This window comes from Zeugodacus cucurbitae, chromosome 5 (genome assembly GCF_028554725.1).
Source record: "Zeugodacus cucurbitae isolate PBARC_wt_2022May chromosome 5, idZeuCucr1.2, whole genome shotgun sequence".
Lineage (NCBI taxonomy): Eukaryota > Metazoa > Arthropoda > Insecta > Diptera > Tephritidae > Zeugodacus > Zeugodacus cucurbitae.
The window spans coordinates 5,098,739-5,120,013 of NC_071670.1; the positions used below are offsets into that span (position 1 = coordinate 5,098,739).

At 32.4% G+C, this 21,275-nt stretch overlaps 1 protein-coding gene across 4 annotated transcripts in view; it reads left to right on the top strand.

Annotated features, from left to right (window-relative positions):
• Positions 1-260: 260 nt before the first annotated feature.
• Positions 261-21,275, top strand: part of LOC105208548 (fasciculation and elongation protein zeta-2) — a 48,912-nt gene continuing 27,897 nt past the window's right edge. For 2 of the 4 annotated variants that reach the window (XR_008471340.1, XR_008471341.1), the window contains exon 1: positions 261-1,271. Coding sequence is in view for 1 of the 4 variants with exons in the window: in XM_011178455.3 (XP_011176757.1) it covers positions 748-1,271 (524 nt within the window). In the remaining 3 variants the exon portion in view is untranslated. Of the gene's footprint in view, positions 1,272-5,762; positions 5,997-6,055; positions 6,205-21,275 lie in introns of those variants that run through there. The other 2 variants (XM_054231512.1, XM_011178455.3) reach the window with 2 other exon arrangements.

Below are 21,275 nucleotides of genomic sequence, written 5' to 3' on the forward strand. Positions count from 1 at the left end.
TCTTAAATAACTTTAAAAAAAATGTTGTGTAAAACCTTAAGGATTTTTAATAAATATACATATAGTGCTCACTAAATAAAGTGCTTAATAATGTATATAAATTTCTTGCATAATTTATAAAAACGATTTATTGTACAACTAACAATTTTTTATCATCGACAACACCCTGTACTCTGCTGCACAACACACTGCTCTTGCGAACATGGTGAATTATATATAACAACCGTGGTGTGTAAATTGCATGGTGTCATTTGATGTTTTCAATATTTTGTTTTTGTTGCTTTGCAGAGCTGAAAAGAAAAGGTAATCGTAATTTTGCGCTGCGTCGCGGTTCAGTGAAATTGTGAATTTTCTATAGGAAAAATTGAAATAAAATTCCTTATAAGTGTGTGCAAAGCACTAAAAACGTGTTAAAAGGCATTGCCAAAATTCGTTAAAGTGCGCGGAAATATATTAAAAGTATGAAATAGAAATATTATACATACCACACTCAGTGAAAAATTGTGACAAACACAGCCACACAAACAGGCTTTTATCAAGCGTGAAAAGTTTTTTACAGTGCATTAAGGCAATAGAAGCATATTGAGTTGAAATAAATAAGTAAAAAAAAAGTATTTGTGTAGCTAAACAACGCACAACACCAGTCACTTGATTTTGTCGCTTAACATTTTATTAAGTACCTGCAGTAAAAGCGTCAAGACGCCGCCAACAGCGCCAGCCTCACCCCCCGCGGAGCATACGTGCGTGATGCGTGACCTCGGCACCAAAATGGCCGAGCTGAAATTCGAGGCTCCATTAGCTAAATTCGAGGAGACTGATGAATGGGGCGGTTGTGACTTCATTTCCAATCAAAATACGATTAATGATACGTTGAATTTGAATCTGAAAGATTCATCGTTGAAGCAGGAAAACAAAATGCGTCTACTTGAAGAGGCTGTGCGCGATGCACATGTGAGCCGGAATGGTGGTATGCTAATGACGAACGGCACTAACGCTGACGGCGGTGCAATAAGTCCCAATTGCAATTCCCTATTGGCCGCTGAGCTGGGTCTAGATGTTGGTTTGGCGCCTGGTGATGATGGTTGCGATAAGCGTTCCACCGCCGGTGACACCGTTGATAATTTTGCTGAGACATTCGGTGGTAGTCTTGAGGATTTAGTAAATACATTTGACGAAAAAATTACCAAATGTTTTGGAAATTTTGAAGAAAACGTTGAGGATTTGGCACCAGTGCAAGTGCGCAGTCAGGAGGAGATCATGAATGAATGCCAGTGAGTAAAAATAGTTGATATGGAGTATTTATTGGAAAATTTTTATTATTTATCGCTAAATACTCAGGTAAAGTGAAGTATAAAGACGCGTACTCATTCAAGTGAATATTTGGTTGACTCATAGTTCGCAATCAATTTTAATTATTCATGCTAATAGCCGGTGTATATACAATATAAAGCAAATAATGGCATAACTTGCCAAAATAGTGTATTACATAATGTATTTGTTGTTGTTATAGTATTTCATACCATTATTTATAATAACTGAAGTAATCAACAGTGCGTTATTTTATATGTTAAAAATTAACTTTTTTATGAAATCATGCGGCATATTTTCCATGTATGCACTACTCTTGACACCTTTGTCAGCGCCTGCGCACTAAAGCTGCACTACCCGCAAGGCGTACGGTGGTCTTATTGTTTGTAAAATACGCTTGAATTTTCGTACAAACAAACAAAAAGTACACACCCACTAATGCTCTGCTGTTACTCAGAATGAACCGCTAAAAATATATACAAAACTTTCATATATTTTGTTTAAGAAACTCATATGTATCTATGTATAAATATGCGAGCATTACAGGTCATATATGTATTTGCCATTGTTTGCGTCGTCAAAAACTCCAATAAGTTACATTTCGCCTTTGTCATGTCAGGACATTCGAGCGGCGTATGGTGGTGTCCGTGGCGCATGTATGACAACAGCAAAGCACTAGCTTCCAAGTTATTTGGTATTAAAAGGAGGTGGTGGATTGTTATTTTTTTCACAGTGCTATATTGGATCGATAGTCATAAAGTGGGTGTAGGGTTGGAGGTGGTGGTGTCACGAAATGATTTTATTGTCGCTGGTGAAAGCGCTACAGTTGGTAATATGAAATGTATGCAAGTGTAACAATTGGGGTGGCTGACAGCTTTATATACAAATTTATGTATAGAATTGTATGCATATTTGTATGTTTTTATAAATATACAAACATTTTGGTTTGCGAATTTCATAGTAAAGACGCAATTTTTATGCCATGTCGTGTTTGGAAACATGAAACAGGTGTTCTTGCTGTTGGAATGTTAAATTTTATTGCTAAATTTAGGAATAACATAACAAATATATCTAGTATATTGTTAAATAAACATTTAGCGGTAAAGAATCACTCATTTTCGCTAAAATTTTCTTTAGCCACATTCAAATATAAATTTACGAGCTGAAATTTATGCATGAGCTGAGATTTATATTTGAAGGAGACGCATTAAACCATGTAAAGTTGCATCCACTGCAATTTAAAGCCGGTTTTTATGAGTTTTTAAGCGTTGCTGTTATACGCCGACACTTGTATACCCTTATTTTGTTTGTGTACATACACGAGCGTAGCTATTAACATGCATACTAGTTGCTAGGGACAACATACCATGTTGGAGTAAACAAATTTAATGGTCTATTAGTTTGAAAAGGCTAAAAGATTGCGCTTGAAAGAGTCAACTAGGTAGAACTACTTTAAATATATACAGAAAAGTAGATGGATGTATGTAAATATAGTTAGAAACTCACTAATTGATTAAAGTTCTGATAACTTTTAAGTGAGTTTTCAAAGCTAGGCAGCTTTTAAAAATAAATGCTTACAAATTTGTGTAAAATTATGAGAAGAAATATATAAATAAGTCTATAAAAATAGTTATAGCATAAATTAGTATAATACGAGATGACATTTCCGCCTTATTATCATCATTAACCGCACTGCCTAGTGAGAATAGCGCTTGTGTAGCTGCACACAAACACTCTTATATGCAATATGTAGAAATTAATTTTATTTATTGTTCACATCCCTTAATAAACAATGCCATCTATCTAGTATTATATTTACATGCACATAACAAATGCAAACACAAGCAAAAAGAAAATTGAGTTCAATTCAATTACGACCTACACACACACATATGTATATAGAGTGCATGTAGAAACCATACAAACTGATAAGGCAGACAGTAATGATAGTCAGGCAAAGCAGCAAATGTGCAAGGCTTCTCTAAATTGATTATTTGCTTTTATTGTTGTTGGTTTTTTTTCAATAATTGTTTTAAAAAAAATTATTAATTTGCTTAGCAATCAAATTTAAGTGGCAAATGGTGATTGGTTGAACCATATGTTATCGATTATTAGCGATTACTCTACTAAAACACATCAATATTTTGCCGTTGTAAACAAAATAAAAGCTTATCTCATTTTTTTTGACGGCGAAATTTATGGAAATTATTAAAATTTATAGAAATAGAAAAATTAAATATATTTATCGCGTATACAAATGATATGTTATCAAATTTATAATATTTTTGTAGAAATAATATTGCCATTTCATTATTCATATTTTTATCGCTACAAATTGTTATTTAGTCACTTTCGGTTCACATTTATTTATTCACTGAATTTGTCTGAAACACACTGATTCACTATATGACACGAGTTGCACAAGCATTCTTATCAATTAAAGCATACTTACGCGCATACAAATGTATATACTTATGTATGATTTATACAATTTGCCTATGTAACAACCACATAAAGTCACAAATAACACTTGACTGCAGACGGCTGCAGCATAGTTGCGTTATTATTTTGTTATTTGGTAATTTTACTAGAGTTTATCTCAGTCGCGTTGTGCTTGTTTCAGATGGCAGCTATTACAAAAGTGCTTATGCCCAACATAATTGAGGAAATAGCAATTTTGTTGATTTCACTGCCCCAGAAACGTAGTTGATATGTATAAATTTGCTTTGAAAATAAAGTAAATAAATGGAAAGTGCTGTATCTAAGGTGTTTGTTGTCATTGTGTTCCATTGCATGACAGTTAGCTTTGTGTTTTTCGGTTTTAAATCAAATTTCTGTATAATTTTTTTATCATAATCCTCTTTAAAACCGATTTCAAATAGTTCAAAATTCAGTATAATTCTGTTTCTATTCTTATTGTATTTCATATAGCATTTTCAGTGCTTTGGAATAGTTTTCAATCACACGACCTTTAAGGTGTGCCAAACTACAAAAAAAACGGTTTATTTCTGACAGCAGATTTACCTACATCAAACTCAAGTGCTACAATAGTTGATGTGTTGAAGTGAGAAACAGCGTATTCTTGTTTCCTTTACAAAAACAACAATTCACAAATCCAAATACGAGTTTACACTACCTGTTATTTTTGCTTGACTGCTTTAATTTTTTCTAATTGTTTATGCTTCTCAATAACCTTAACAGACGCGGCGGCATTTTTATCTGTTTATCTTTTACTAATGAGATAGGCACGCTCGAATGTCTGTTTGTATTTCTTATATCTTATTGTTTTTATTGAACGGTCGGTCTCCCTTGTCTTTTTTCAATTTCTGCTATATCTGTGTATACTCACTGCTTCAACATGTTTACCTAGAGCAAACCTTTTTCTCGCACTTGGAAGTGATTTGACAAGAACTTTGTTTACCTACCGAACGTTTTTTTCCTTCTTATCTCGTTTAATTTCTAGCTATTTATGATTTTTTAAAAGTGAATGTTTGTATTTATTTTCCAAATAATTATGAAAATTTTCCAATCTGTGTGAAATTTATTTTTATTTATATTTTACTTATTTATTTTATTTTTGTCTACAATTGTTTCTATTACGAATTAGAATTTCGAAACCCGGTAAGGTTAGTAAACTCTTACTGCTTTTACGTCATTGTAGCAACGCTTACTTTAAAAATCCAAAAGCTTCTAATTAAAAAGGCACCAACTTGAAAATTGCATACCTTTACAAGCCTGTTTTAAGTGTGTAAGTGTGTGTGTGTCTCCAAAAAGAAAACATTTAAAAAAGTCACGCTTGAACTTTCTTCACGTTTCGCCCAGCTCAGAACAAGTTTACTTTTATTACGTCTTATTTTTTCGCTTTACGTTGCTTACTTGTGTGTTCCTTATTCCTTTTTTGTGAGCTAAATTACCGTTCTTGTTGTTGTTATAGCGTTTATGCCTTCTCCTCTCCTGTAACCTGTGCGATGCTGCGGCATTTAAATGGAGAACGTGCAAACTTTACAATGCAGCAAATTGCTGGTCGATAATGCGGTTTTGTGGCAGGACCACAACACATTAAATTGTTGCAGTTTTTTATTTCTTTTGAGGCACAAAGTTGCACTTAATTTTCAGTTGACCGTCCCTCTATGCATGCATTGCTATATTTTTATTTCTCTTTTATATCTTATATTTATTTCCTTTTTATAATCTTGCCACTCAAAATTGCTACTGTTGTCAGTGCATTAAACTAATTACGTCATTTAACGCTATTAACGTACGTAATGCACGTTGATTGCCTATTAATTTGCCTGATAATCATTGCTCAATCTCTACTGAGGCACATATCAAACTCACGTGCTGTACATGCAACCATTTCTTATTACACATGCATGGCAGCACCGTTGCTGTCAAATGCATTGACACTTCTCAGGCACACATCGCTAATAAAAATAAATAGTTTTATATTGTGATTGTGAAAATGTTATATTATATTGTGTGAATAAATTGAATTAAAATAAAATAAAAAACAGCAAATAGTAAAAAACAAAAGTCAATCGTTGTAATGCAACGTGTACGTTAAGTATGCAGCGCAGTTGTTTGGCACGTCGAATAATACTTACACACAATTATGTCACCTGAGAAATACATTCATTGCTATGGAGTCACGACTGCTGTGGGCGTTTTTAGATACCTGGAGACACTTGGTAAGCGACTACTGGTATTTACTTTGCATTCTGCATACCAATAAGGTTAGGTATTGCAGATAGCAGCACAGCGGTGTAGGCAAGCACAGCGGCAGTCAGCTAGTCGAGTTTTATTGTTCATGCGGAGCGAAATAATTAAAATAAAAAGAAAAAATCTGTGCTTTCAGTGAAAATACTGGCTACAAAATAGACTAAGATCCAAATTAAGGTATAAGAAAGTAATTTGCTATATAAAAAACCTAAACTTATATTCACAGCTTGGTTTGAAAAACTTAAAAAAAATATACACTTGACTAGAAGACTAGAACTTACGATCCAGACAGGTCGGGGTCGCCGAAATAACAGCCCTTGGTCGGATCCGAAAATTCGAGTCAATCCCGGTGAATCGTAGAACTGGCTGTTGTGGGGATTGTATAAATACACTCTTCTCGGGACGGAGAATTGCTGATAACTGGTATTTAAGTTAGATTTCTTCTCTTTCTATTAAATTCGTCGTTATTGCCATGAGTTAAACATCTGAAAATTGATTGTATATTTGTTTGCAAACCCAACAAACATCAATAATACGCCTGCGCAGCAACCATCCCATTCTACATGCAAACTTTGTGCGAAAAACTTAACTACGCCTTAAATCTTGTCGTTCTACCTTCGCTGTAACTAACGAGAATAACATTGTGGCTGATCATGCCACACACAACACCTACGCAGCAGTGTATTCATTATCAACCGCAACTCCAACTAGCTATATACGCCTGCGTAAAAGTGAAAAGTGTCAAACAGTATGTCAATGTCAACGACGAAAATGAGCACGAGTGGCGTATACGTCACATAAGCCACACACTTCACGCTTTACCTATACACTTTCATACATACATATGTAGTACATACGCGCACGCTTGTGGCACAAACCAACTCTGCGGCAGCCGCTATTTTGCATGCATTACAGCAATGGCATCATCGCATAGAGACGATGCCAAAAGATAACTTCAACCAACGCTACATACATACATTGGATGTATGTACGTGCGCACGTGTGCCATGTTTTATTGACATTTTACTGTGTGAATTGACATTTCAAGTGAGACAACGTCATTAGCAAGTTGTCAACTCGTTCAGCGTTTGTGTGCGCTGTGCTGGAGCCGCACTACACTACCGCCAAGGTGACTTCATCGTCGCCAACGTTATTGTCTTTGACTGTGGCACGTTTTGTATTTGTTTCATATTTTTGTTTCTGTTGTTGTTACACTTTATTAGTATGATTTTGCCAACTGTTTATTGGTTTTTCTTGCCTGCGCACACCTTTTCCATTATGCACAAAATGAAAAATGAAAGTCAAATGTAAGATAAACAAAATTAAGTAAACAAAGGTATACACACGCTTACATACTTATGCAAAGTAAGCAATATTCATTGCGTTGTGTTTGCTTTAGTCGCTACGGGTGTGTTGTGTTAGTTTTCGCTATCATTAAACTACTGTGCTACTTGCCGCTTTCCCGTTTTCTAGTACGTTAGAAAATTGATTATGTGTATTTAGATATTGATTTGTCTAGATATTATGTTGGCATATTATGTAATAAAAACGTAGAAGGAGCGATTCAGAGACAGAATTGTTGTACTTGGCATTTAAGCGCAACTTTTTACGCGATAAACAGTTAGATTTGAGTGTCAATATGACTTATATTCTATGCTAAAACTTATTTCAAAGCAAATCTAACCCCAAATATTACTTTTTGTCTAAGAAGAAACTGTAAAACTTATTACAAAACAAATCTAACCCCAAATATTACTTTTTGTCTAAAAAGAAACTCTACTTGGTTATCTCAGGCAATTGAATTTCTGTTATTTGCTGTATTTGATATTGAAGTGGCGTAAGAGCCATAAACAGTTAAATTTGAGTGTCAGAATGACTTATTATCTATACCAAATCTTCTTTCAAACCAATCCTAACCTCAAAGAGTGTTTTTCGTAGAAGAAGAGACGCTACGCTTTTTTTTTACTCGATAAACAGTTACATTTGAGTGTCAAAAAAACCTATAACCTATACCAAAGCTTCTTTCAAACCAATCCTAACCTCAAAGAATGTTTTTCGTAGAAGAAGAGACGCTACGCTTTTTTTTACTCGATAAACAGTTAAATTTTAGTGTCAAAAAAACCTATAACCTATACCAAAGCTTCTTTCAAACCAATCCTAACCCCAAAGAATGTTTTTCGTAAAAGAAGAGACTCAACCTGGCTGTCTCAAACAATTGAGTTTCCGAAAATTTCTGTGTTTGGTATTTGAGTGCATTTCTTACGCCATAAATACCTAGATTTGAGTGTTAAATTGACCTTTGACCCGTCTTAAAGCTTCTTTCAAACTAATTTTAACCTCAAATATTATTTTTCGTAGAAGTAGAGACTGAGCTTGGTCGTCTCAGACAAGTGAGTCTCTATTAATTGTTGTATTTAGTATTTGAGTGCATTTTTGACACCATAAACCGTTAGATTTGAGTAGCAACAGGGCTTATGATCGATACCATAGCTTCTTTCAAACCAAATATAATTTCAAATACTCAAATTGAGTGACAAAATGTCTGGTGATCGATACCAAAGCTTTTTTCAAATCAAATCTAACTTAAAATACTACATTTTTGTAGAGAAAGGAACTCAGAAAATAAATCAGTATGTTGTTATTATTGCTTTTCAAACATTTTTAAATGTGACAGCTCAACAGCTGATACTGTCAAATTGAGTGAGTGTCATTTAGCAAGAGTTTGGAGCTGAACTCACGCAACTCTTTCAACAAATCACGATCAGTAGCGCTCTATCTAAAAGCAAATAATTCGAAAAATCTTATTATAGTTTATCTATCTTATAATAATTTTGATTAAATTTAAATTTATTTTCATAAAAAATATTTTTTTATATTATTATTGAACTTAATTACGTTTATTTTTCTAATCAATTAACTTTCTCTCTTTTCTTTCAGGTAAGTGCTTTATTATTAGACAATTCAAAATTTAATTGTTCATTTCTGTGGTAAGTTTAATGACATCATAGTTTCCGTCTTTTAAACTTTTAATAGCGCCGGTCATTATATTTTACATTATAGTCTATTCACACCAGCCTATTCACACTGACTTACAATGCCACGTATGTGAATGTTACCAAATGATGTGTGAAAAAATACATTTTAATAGTGTGCGCCACCTAAAGGCAGACTGTAACCTAAATTTCACTTCCTTGGTTCATTGTCCTTCACATTTGCTGGCTTTCGGTTTCCTTCTATGCTTAGAACGTCATGAATAGGATGCCTGCTCATGACACTTAGATAGCCAGCGTACATTTTTTATTTTTATATATCCATAGAAATACTTTTTTTATTGCGCTCACTTGTTGTTGCCGCTCCTTAGTATTCCTTAGCATTCCTGCTTTTCACCTTCGGCTTCTTCAACGCTACTCTACAGTCAATGAATGTCTGGATATGCTGTGCAAATATTTGTCAAAGCTGACATTAGACTTCCGGGCTTTCTATAGCAGCATACTTCACTTGCCGCACTTGTCTTATGAAAAATCGCAAAAAACAAAAAAATGCTTAAAAAGGAAGCGCATTCTCCGTGATTGCTTTTGAGTATGCTTCCGCTCATTTTGCATGCCATTCAAACTGACAGCGCTCCCCAGTTGTCTTTTGAAGTTGTGGCAGCGTGGCAAGCAGCAAGTCATTTCCTTTTAAGTTAAAATTAAATGTACTTTAGTTGCGCAACAACTATTTTGCCCGTCCCCTTAAATCATGCACAGCATTCGCAATTTTCTTTTGCTGTCAATTTTGAGGCGAAACTAAAACTGTCCTTGACCGTTTCGTTGCAAATATTTATTGCTGTATAGAAAAAAAATCTTCTCACTCGCTGTCATTTATCGCGCTTTGATGATGTAATCTCTTTTGATTCATCATTTCGGTTCAGCGGTCTTTTCGGTCAATTTTTTTATTTCAATAATTTGTTGCTTGGCTTGCGCTATGAATACTCTTGAGCGCGGTCAGTTTAATTTGCTGCTGCGCCAATAGTAATTTTTTTCGTATCTAACTATGTATATATGAGCTATATACTTTGCTCAAGCTTTTAATTTTTTATCTTGCTTATATCGCTTCAGTCTTTAGTCTTCAACCGTCGCCACATATTTTCACTTATGTCAAGTCAAAGTTGAGCTTATGAATTGGCTCGCATTCAATTTAACTTTTGCTTCAAATATATTGCCTCGATATTCATTTAAAACTTTTCTTACACTGACTCATTCATATCTATTTATCAGCAATAAAGTCTGACAGTTATTGGCAATGAGTTGGTGGTGGTCGTGTAATTTTCGAAGTCGCCAAGTACTTGCAATACATTTAGCTGTAAATAGAGTACGTCATTATATACTCTGAGCATTATTTTTTTAGCCTCCGTAATTGTTGACAGGCCTATTAGCAATAAATTTTACTTGACCGTAAAAACTTCTTTTGTGTCGAATTTTCATAGCACAGCATTTGGAAGTGTTGTCTTGCTGTTTTATCTTCTATATCGCGTTCTTTTGGAATTGTTCTAAAAATTTGTAATAAATATAAAAAAATGCGCATAACAGTAACATAACGTTGCCTATATTCAGGGCGGATTTTAGTCGCGACAATTACCTGCTTTGGATTATCGAGTTTATTGAATGGTTGAAAAATATATATTTCACATAAATCATGGGCTTTTTGAGCGTAATTTTATTTGCAAACATAAAATCCCTCTATTTCGTATGCCCTTTTGTTCTGGTTCCATTCAATAACGGTCGTAAACGCCATAAGATCACGTATAAATCAAACGTTGCCTACATTCAGGCGTATTTTAGTCGAGATTCCTACCTATAATGAAATCTCGAGTTTTTTAAATGATAGAAAACTTATATTTAAATTTATATATTATATCATATCGATAGTAAGCGTTTGGAGCACACCTTTATTCGAAACCAGTATTTCGTATGTCCTTTTACCCCTGTTTCAACCAAAAATATAATAAAACCAAACAAAAATCAAACGTTGCATACATTCAGGCGTATTTAAGCTAAGACAGGTACCTGGATTGAAAAACCGAGTGTTTTGAATAGACGAAAACTGTAAATTTTACTCAAATCAGGGCTAGAATTTCCGTACTAACTTTATTTGAAATTATTTTATTCTCAAGCTCAGCTCATTTGCGGTTCACCTGGTTTTCTCACGTCTGATTGTCACACTTAAAATTATGAAACAACTTTATCGCCTCTTTGTTTGAGTCCACATAAACGATTCTCTTTATTTCATTTTTAATTTTGCGTTCTCAAACACACGCCTTTATTTACATACATGTGTATGTATAAGTATATATATATGTACATATGTATATATGTACGTCTCCAAAAAAAATATCGTTTAATTAGCAGGTTATGTAAATACGCAATTTGTCTTAAGTCTCAGTACAGGCTTGGTAGCGCGTTTTTTACTGCTTTTTAAAGGTCTCATAAATTAGTAATAAGCATACCTGGCGGCAGTTTAACGATTTTTTATAACTTTTGTAAGCGGGTATGTGGCTTTGTACACTTATGTATGTATATAAGGCCTCATTTGCGCATTTTGTTTGCAGTCATTGTCCCTTGGGCTAATTTGCTATTCTGTAGAATTCTGTTTGATGAATGGCAATTTAATGTTGAGGGAAAAAATTGCTACACTTTTTTCTTGCTGCTCCACCATATGAAGTTGAATCGCACAATTTTTTAGAACAAAATCTTTACTTAGCTTTTTTTGTGCTACTAAATGTAGGCGTGGTTGTTTAAAATAAAATTTAATTATTTTTCGTTTTTAGTCTATTTGAAAAATAGAAATTATCATAATTCGATATAAATAAAGCATAAAAGCGGGTTTACACTACGTATACGTAATATTGATTGCTTACAAAGCGTTTGTAGTATGCAATTTTTTATCCTTTTTACAATTTTGTTTTTATTTTTTTATTTTTTTTTATATTTTTTTTTTATAATTTCTTTTGTATAAATTTTTTATATTATTTTTTTTTATATTATTTTTTTTTATAATTTTTTTATATTTTTTTTTTTGCATAATTTTTATTTATATTTTTTTATAATTTTTGTTTAATATTTTTTTATAATTGTTTTTCTTATATTTTTGTTATAATTTTTTTTTTAATTTTTTTCTTATATTTTTGTGATAATATAATTAAATTTTTTCTATAATTCTTTTTTAATATTATACTTTTTATAATTTTTGTATTTTATAATTTTTCCCCGATTGTGTTACGCAACATAATGCATTGCGTTATTATTTTGTTCTGCTTGAACTACTAATATACAATTTTAAAAGTCACGCAAACCTCCAAGGTATTTGTAATATAAAAAAATCTTCTAAAAGTGCAAAGGCGACTTCGAGTTTGCCACAAATCAGCATCTACATCAAACAATATTCTAAAAGCGCCATATTTAAGTGCAATTATTATATTTTGTTCCGTCTCCAGGGACTATATTATACACAGAACTATATTATTCAGCATTTACAGGCTACAATTATTTATTTACTTACTTTTACTTATACTTTGTAAGCAATACCATCAGGATATGGTGTGGGAGTGCATGCTATCATTGCGAAGGTTAATGTCCTCTTCCTGTTTGCGTTGTAGCCGCATGACAACAATATGATATACTATGTGTACAAAGCTAACAAAGCGGTTGAAAGTGTATATATGTATGTACATTCCTTGTCTTCACCATTGTGCACTGACAGTACATATTATGTCATCAGTAACACAACCCTGTGTGGGTGGGTAAGAATAAATTATAGACTGTGGAATAAGTGTACAATAAGATATTTCGAATTAGATTTTTTTCTTGATTTTTTTTGTACTTTATTTTTAACTTTTTTTCTTTTTGCTGATTTGTTTGTTGATTCTGTTTGAACTGCGCATGTGCCCTCTATATCTAACGTAAGGACTTGTTATTGCGTGTTAAAATCACAAAATTACAACAAATGTTAATAACTGTTAGAATATAACAGGGTTTCATTTGAAAGTCCTTGCGGTTTAACCATTTTGTCATTGGTATTATGCAAATTGATAGACTTGAGTGACAGCAAGGAAATCGTGAGAGCGTAAGAAACATATGTAGGTGTCTTAATGCTTTACGGATTAACGTCGACGTTTTTTCAATGACATTGGGTTTTTCTAATTTCGAAAACTGTCTGAAACTTTTCTGGAAGAAATTTAGATCTAAAATTAGAAAAATGTATCATATCTGCACCAAATATATTCCAATCACGTAAGAGTATAAATTTAATCAATGTTTATTACACGCATGGCTCATCATGTTGATGATGAAAATTGCTGCCAGAAATTTCGGTCATCCTAAAAATAAAAATGTCGATTTCTAACAACAACCTACTAAACAAGTGCTGTAAGGCCATAAACACAACAATAGCAAACTTTTAAAGCAAACATATACTATAAGCGCATAATAAATTATTTAGCGCAGACTCATAAAGTAAAAGCGAAATAGTATAAAAGAAAAAGCGGAAAAAGAAAAACAAATAAAAAAGTTTTTCTCAGGGCGATTGAAGGATATGAAATTTGCCAGCCATAACTATTACGCTGATGCTGCTTCCGTGCACGGGCTGCATAGCAAACTGACTGACTGATACGCGTGCGACAGACAGTTGTACTCACTAACTCTACTCACATGGTAGACATGAGCTAAGCTTTCCTATATTGGTATGACTCATTGTTAGCGCGCCAGTTTGCGTTCTCCATATCTCATTCTGCTTTCTTTCCTTAAGCACATTGTCCTTGCTTTGCCTTTTTACACCACTACACCATATAACTGCTACGTCGCAGGGCAGTCATACTGACTGACACATTTGGTGCACAAAACATCAAAATACAGGAAACCTTATTAACTGTTGTTGCCTTCCACACGCAAATACTCGTAAATATAAAACAATAATAACAGCTATAAAGCGTAAATGCAAGTTGGTAACATGAAAATTGCGTCTCCAGCGTGTCGCTTGTGTGACCCCAAAACAATTTTTGTATAATGCACGGGGTTGGTTGGGAAGTTGGGATGCATTAGTATTGTTATTTGATTTAGTAATCGATAGAGTATATCGGTCTAAGATTTGATGAAAAAAGTTGGTGATTTGAAGTATACTCAAACTGCTCCAAATATGTTAAAAAATATATAATAAATAGGCATATCTAGGTGATTGATTACCTGTTCTCAGGTCAGAAATATAAAGTGGTTGCATAAGACCCTCCCAAACAAGCTCCACGTGCTTCTGTAAATTAATTATCGATGCGTGTGGTCTGGCGTTGTCCTGATGGAACACAACCCCTCTTCTATTGATCCAAGATGGTGGCTTCTGGGCAATTTATTTTTTCAGATGGTGTAATTGTTGACAGTACAGTTCTTAATTAAGAGTTTGGCCTTAGGATAGCACCTCATAGTAGATGATTTCATTCCAATCCACTCAAACACATGGGTTCTGAGCGTCAATCCTGGCTCGGCCACCGGCTCACTGTGATTCGATCACTACAATTTCCATTTAACATTGTTGGTACTGAACCATTCTCATCAACAGTACCCACTCTTAGGGGATTTTTAAATTAACCCGTGTGGTCCCCTTACCTCGAGCTTTTTTGTATCTAGCCCTATTTGAATGGTTCTAAATTGTCTTTTTTGCAATGTCTAGATCACAGGTAATTGAACCAGTTATTTTATGAATATTTTCAACGATAATGGATTTATTTTTACTAGATCTAATATATATTCGAGTCTTTTACTATAATCTTATAGTTATAGCTATCTTTCTGACAGTTTATCGTTAAAATTTTGTAGTTGGTATCTATTTATATAAAGTAGGACTTTACGACCTAAATCTTATAAACATGTACCCGTTTTGAGAAAAAAAATTAAGTCCAAGAATAGTGTTTAAGAAGTATAGTCAATCTTAAAATACATATAGATACTTTAAGTGAAGTGAAGAATAGGCTTCAAGATGTATACTCCATCTTATAAAAAATAAATAAATGAGCATTTTTGTGCTCTCAAAATCTACCGCGCGGCACCACAGCTTCTAGTTAAATATAAAATGCCCAACTCGTGCGCTTTAAGTAACATGAATATTCAACATTTTGCCATAAATGGTAAAGACAACTAACGATATGGGGGCCGCAAAAAAATCATATCGTCGAAATAGCCCACTTACTTAACTAAAATTGCGATTGCCAATTGCAGATAAAGCTTATTGCTGGCATCAATTGCTTGCTTGGAGTAGTTTTGCCTTCGCACTGACAGCTTCGACTTCGGCATTAAACACAGCGTTGGTTTGGCAGTAAGTGTTTTAATGATGTCGTTCGGTTGTCCATAATTAAGCGGATGGTTGCCAACTGAGCGCAATTTAAAATGCATTTTTCGTTTTTTTTTTTGTTTCTACTGCTTTTTATGGACACCATGTACGGTTGGCGTATGAATATTAAAATGACAAGTGTGCTGCATAATAAGTAATTTATTATTTGGGTAAAGAGTGGAAAAAGGTTTGAAAGCGCAAATAGTAGGAAGTAGAGATTATTAGTAGTCAACTAACGTTCTTTCTTATAATTATAATAAATTTTAGTATACTTCTAAAACTTTCCAAAATTCATAAAATTTTTCTTTATGACAATTTGTTTACAGTTCGAAAAGTAAATACTCGCAACGAACTGTCAAAAAGCTTACACCTTATTAGTTGCTCGTTTGTCTATAATTAGCCAACTTGCGTGCGAACACATGCTTTATGGCAATATGATTGATGACTTTGTGTGCTTCTTTTTAATAAATTGCTATTTCTTTTTTGTTAGTGGAAACGGGTTTTGAGGTATATAGCACATAGTGGTATTAAAATTTGTGGAATAAATTGTCTAATGCGCGCACAAACGCACTTGACACAGTTTAAATGTAATGAGAAATTTGCCAGGCAGCTTTTGAAAACTAAAAATTATTATTTTATTTAAAAAAATACCTAAATATCTTTTAAAATAATAATAATCGATTATTAATCGATATTTGTATATTAATAATCGATATTATTATAAAATTACAGCAAGCTGTTGAGATATTTAAAATAAATTTTCGATATTTTATCGATAACAAATTGTATCGTTTTTTCGATATGTCCTACGCAGCGAAAATAAAGGTACAATAAGCTGTAGAAGTATTTTAAATATGGTTTTGATATTTTATCGATAACAAAATTTTTCTTTTTCTACATATCGATATATTTTGCACACTCACAAATTTCTTTTTTAATTTTTTTCCAATTGAAATTATTATTTTTTAAGTTCAATCACATTGTTACATAAATTATTCTGTGTCGAATCTGTCGAAAATATCTGAAATGTAGCTGTATTCTTTAAGTTATTCGATTAATCGATATTTTCCCCGAAAATAAATTTACAGCAAATTTTATAAATATTTTAAACAAGCTTTCGATATTTTATCGATAATAAAATATATCGTTTTTATAAATATCGATCTATTTTGCACATCCACATAATTAGTTTTTATTTATTTCCATTCGAAATTATTTTTTTAAGTGCAATTCAATTGTTGCATCAATTATTGTGTGCATATTTTTAAAAAACCTAAAAAAACTTTTATAGTATTTGAAATGTAGCTGTATTCTTTAAATTTCTCAATTAATCGATTATCGATTATTGTTTTATCGATAACACATGTATCACTTTTTATAAATATCGATATATTTTATCGATAACAAAGATTTAAATTTTTATAATTTCCATATGCCAATTTATTTTACATCTTTTCATGCAAAATTTATTTCTTTCTTCAACTAAAGAAGCTTAATAAACCGCTCCATTAATTATTCCATCCCCAAAATGTCAAATTTTACACATAAACACACTAGACATGCCTACGTGGGCGATAGTAAATATTACAGCATACTACAAAAAAGAAAAAAAGCAACCTCATACATACATAGCTATCTATATATACTCATCATGCCATCCAATGCTGTCATCCAACGCCACTTTTCTTTATTGCCAACCCTCTATTTCTGAATGCAGCAAATTTTGGGGGGTCCAATACGCGCTAGAACTACATAAGTGTATGCCAATGCCAGCAGTGTCATCAACACAGCATCCACACACAACCAATTTCAATCAAGCTATCAAGCGTAAGGCTGTGAATGAATAATTTCTGTGGGGGAAACTAAATATAAACTATTCAAGTATGTGAAGGGGGAAGTAAAATAAATTGTGAAGAAAATTTGTATTTGAAGCTGAAGTGGTTGTTTTTGCATTTTCGATTATGTAGTAAATATAAAATTGTATAAAAACCGCCGGTATTTGCGTTTGATGACGCATTATGAAAATGTCATGCCATAATTTGTTGTCACGAATCTGGCAAAAATCATATTTTGTATTTATAATATATATATCAAAAGTTTATTGATTAAAACTTTTTTCAAACCCCTACTCTCCAGGTTAGAGACTTGATTTCGTGGAACCTCATAATTTATATGAGTTATTTCATATTTAAAATGTAGAAATCTGACCCATATTTGTATTATGGTATTACGGTTTGAGCCAAAGCAATCGTGTTACCGCGTAAATTTTAGCACTTTAAAATAGCATTTATTTTAGGTTAGGTTGAGAGAGGTTTGAGGTTATGTTGAAAGAGTTTTGAGGTTATGTCGAGAGAAAGTTTGGTATTAAAAATAGTATTTATTTGAGGTTAGGTTGAGAGCGGTTTGAGGTTATGTTGAAAGAGTTTTGAGGTTATGTCGAGAGAAAGTTTGGTATTAAAATAGTATTTATTTGATGTTAGGCTGAGAGCGGTTTGAGGTTACGTTGAGAGAAAGTTTGGTATGAGGTTTTACTACTGAAAATATTAAGGTTATATTGAAACAAAGCATTCGTATTGAACTTCTTTCTTTTTTGAGGTTATGTTGAACAATTTTCTGCGTTTTATTTTTGTCTTATACCATTCAACTGTAAGCAATATAAAAACTTTATATTGATGTATGGAAATACATTTTATTTTGAGGTTATGTTGAGAGCAAACTTGGTGATGAAGTTCTACTGCTGACCATATATTGAAAGCATCCTTTGTATTAAATTTCTTTATTTTTTGAGATTATTTGAAATCATTATAAAGTAACCTTTTTGTTCGATTTCTAAATTTTTTGAGGTTATGTTGAACAGTTTATTGCCTTGTATTTTTGTTTCATACCAATCAACTAAAAGCAAGATGAACTTAAAAATTAATATTGAATAAAAAAGTTAAATGAAAATGTTAAAAATGGAAAAATTAGTTAAAAAATAAAAAAAATATATTATTATAAAAAAAAGTGAAAATCAACCCTGTATGTGAAACAAATTTAAAGACACAAATTCGTATTTATTTTATAAATATCTGTGTAAAAGCTAACCTAAAAAAAATCCAACTACACTTATTGATACACCCTTTATATTTTTTTCCGTCCACTATAAACAGCACGAAGACAAAACTAAAGAATGTTTGGTATTTTAATAAGCGCATACACTAAATAAATTTATCTGTGTGTATGTCTGTATGCTCTTTATATGCATTTCGGTACTTTACACCCACCTGAAAATGCTTAAAGTAGCCTATTGAAACTAAATTAAACGGTCATTGTGCTACTTTTACACAAAAAAAAATATTTTCGATTGCTTTTCATGCCACCTCATTTTACACACATGTGGAAGTGTGTGAGTGTAAGCACGTTTCGGTAGCCCAATAATGCTTGTGGGCGCTTTCCATGACCAAATTATGAAAATAATTGATTTTGTTTGTGTGTGGACAATGAGTAACATTTCCAAAAGCACAGTAAAAACAGCCATAAAAGCATACATATGAAAAAATAAAAATTAAAGCTTGTCACATAATATTATGCTCACTTAACGCTGACTGCCGCAGAAGGCGGGCGACCACACCAAAAGCACGACGCGACGTCATAAATCACACAATTTTACAGTATCAAAAAGCGAAGCGTATGCATTAAAGAAAGTACGAAAGCAAATAAACAAAAATAAAGAAAAAGAAAACAAAAGCGATAATAAATGTAATGAATAAAAGTAGAGACGCCGCTGCCGCCTGCTCGCTTGCTGTTGCTGCTTGATGAGTGAGCTAAGCCAAGCAAATTGCTTGCGACTGCCAGTTGGATGGTTGGCTTCGTGCCAAAGACATTTTTGAAATTCTCAGAAATATTTTTCAACCATTGCATTGTGTCATAAAAATATTCACACCAACAACCCACACAACTGCCGCACCGCCGCGCCATTGCAAATTCTTATAAACTGCATGCTCTCGCTTCTGTATTAAATTCATAAAATTTTAAGCGCCTGTAAGTCATCATCATCAGTAAAGGCGTGCTGTAGATTTATTTGCCATGCAAACCATTTTATTTTGTTTTAATTTTTTTTTTTTTTATTCTGGTGAAAAAATATTGAAAAAAAAAAAATCCAAAAATAATTGAAAACATTTACCGCCCATCTCGTATGTGTCAAGTGCATGTGCTGCAAGCGTACAAAACCCAGTTGGCTGCAAAATGGAAAGTAAATATTAAAATATTCATGAGAATTGCAAAGAAAAATATAAAATGTTGCACAAATTCCGTTACAATGCAATTAATTGAAATCCGTTTTACAGCTTTTGTGCCTTCCATTGCATTAAGTTATTTGTACAAACAAAGGCGTGTACGTCAAAGTGACGCACAAACAATTTAATGGCATCCAGTGTGCTGCTGGAAAAACTTAATGGGAAAGTTAAATTTAATCAAGAATTTAAATTATGTAGTATTTGTATATAAAACATATGTTGGCCAAAATATTTGTTAGTAAATTTTTCAGAATTTCAATAGCGGGTGGCGAATATCTGCTTTTTAACGCCCCCAGTATGTAGGTAGCTGCTGCATCAGGCTCATTCAGTTTATATCATATCATATAAGATTGAACTATATATCTTGGGTTTTATTTTAGATTCACAATTATCGATTTTTAGTAGGTTTTAACATATTAGGTCTACAACTTTGCTTCCACCGTTTTCCATTAACCCAACAAAATATTTGTAGAGATCTGTTTGCATCCCAAACTTATTCTCAACTGAAAATGTCACTTTTTGAGCCGAATTCTCGACATTTGCGGGAAATTTTGCTTTTCTTTTTTAATTCCAAGAAAAGTGCGGCTGAGGCTCATCGACATTTGTAACCGTTTTTATACACAAAAAAAATTTAATTTACAAAAAAAAAACAGCGGAAGCAAAGTTGTAGACCTATTATTATCGATTTCCGATCAATTTTTGTAGTTTATCGAATTTTCGACTATTTACCGATTTCCAATTATTTCAGGATTTTCAATTCTTTATTAATTTCCAATAGCTTTTCGATTATGTCTATTGGTTCTACGGATATTTTAACATACTTATCGATGTTTTAATCAATCATAGACTATTCCATTTATTATACATTTTCCATGTATTTAAAAAAAAATCGATTAATTATAAATTTTCCTAAAATTTTTCGATTTTTTTCCTAATTGCATTTTGTTTATTAAATGGTTTCTGATTGTTTAGCGAATTCTCGTTTCATTATATATTTTCCGATTTAAAAATTTTGTTTTGGTTTATTTATCGGTTTCTGATGACTTATCGATTTATTGTTTTTATCGATTTTTTCGACTATCTACCAATTTCCCATTATTTCTGGATTTTCAATTCTTTATTAATTTCCAATAGCTTTTCGATTATGTCTGGTTCTACGGATATTTTAACATATTTATCGATGTTTTAATCATAGACTATTCCATTTATTATAAATTTTCCACGTATTTAAAAAAATTTCGATTATTTATCAATTTTCCTAAAATTTTACGATTTTTTTCCTAATTGCATTTTGTATATTAAATGGTTTCTGATTGTTTAGCGAATTCTCGTTTCATTATATATTTTCCGATTTAAAAATTTTGTTTTGGTTTATTTATCGGTTTCTGATGACTTATCGATTTATTGTTTTTATCGATTTTTTCGACTATTTACACATTTCCAATTATTTCTGGATTTTCAATTCTTTATTAATTTCCAATAGCTTTTCGATTATGTCAATTTGTTCTACAGATATTTTAACATATCTATCGATGATTTAATCATAGACTATTCCATTATTATAAATTTTCCACGTATTTAAAAAAAATTCGATTATTTATCAATTTTCTTAAAATTTATCGA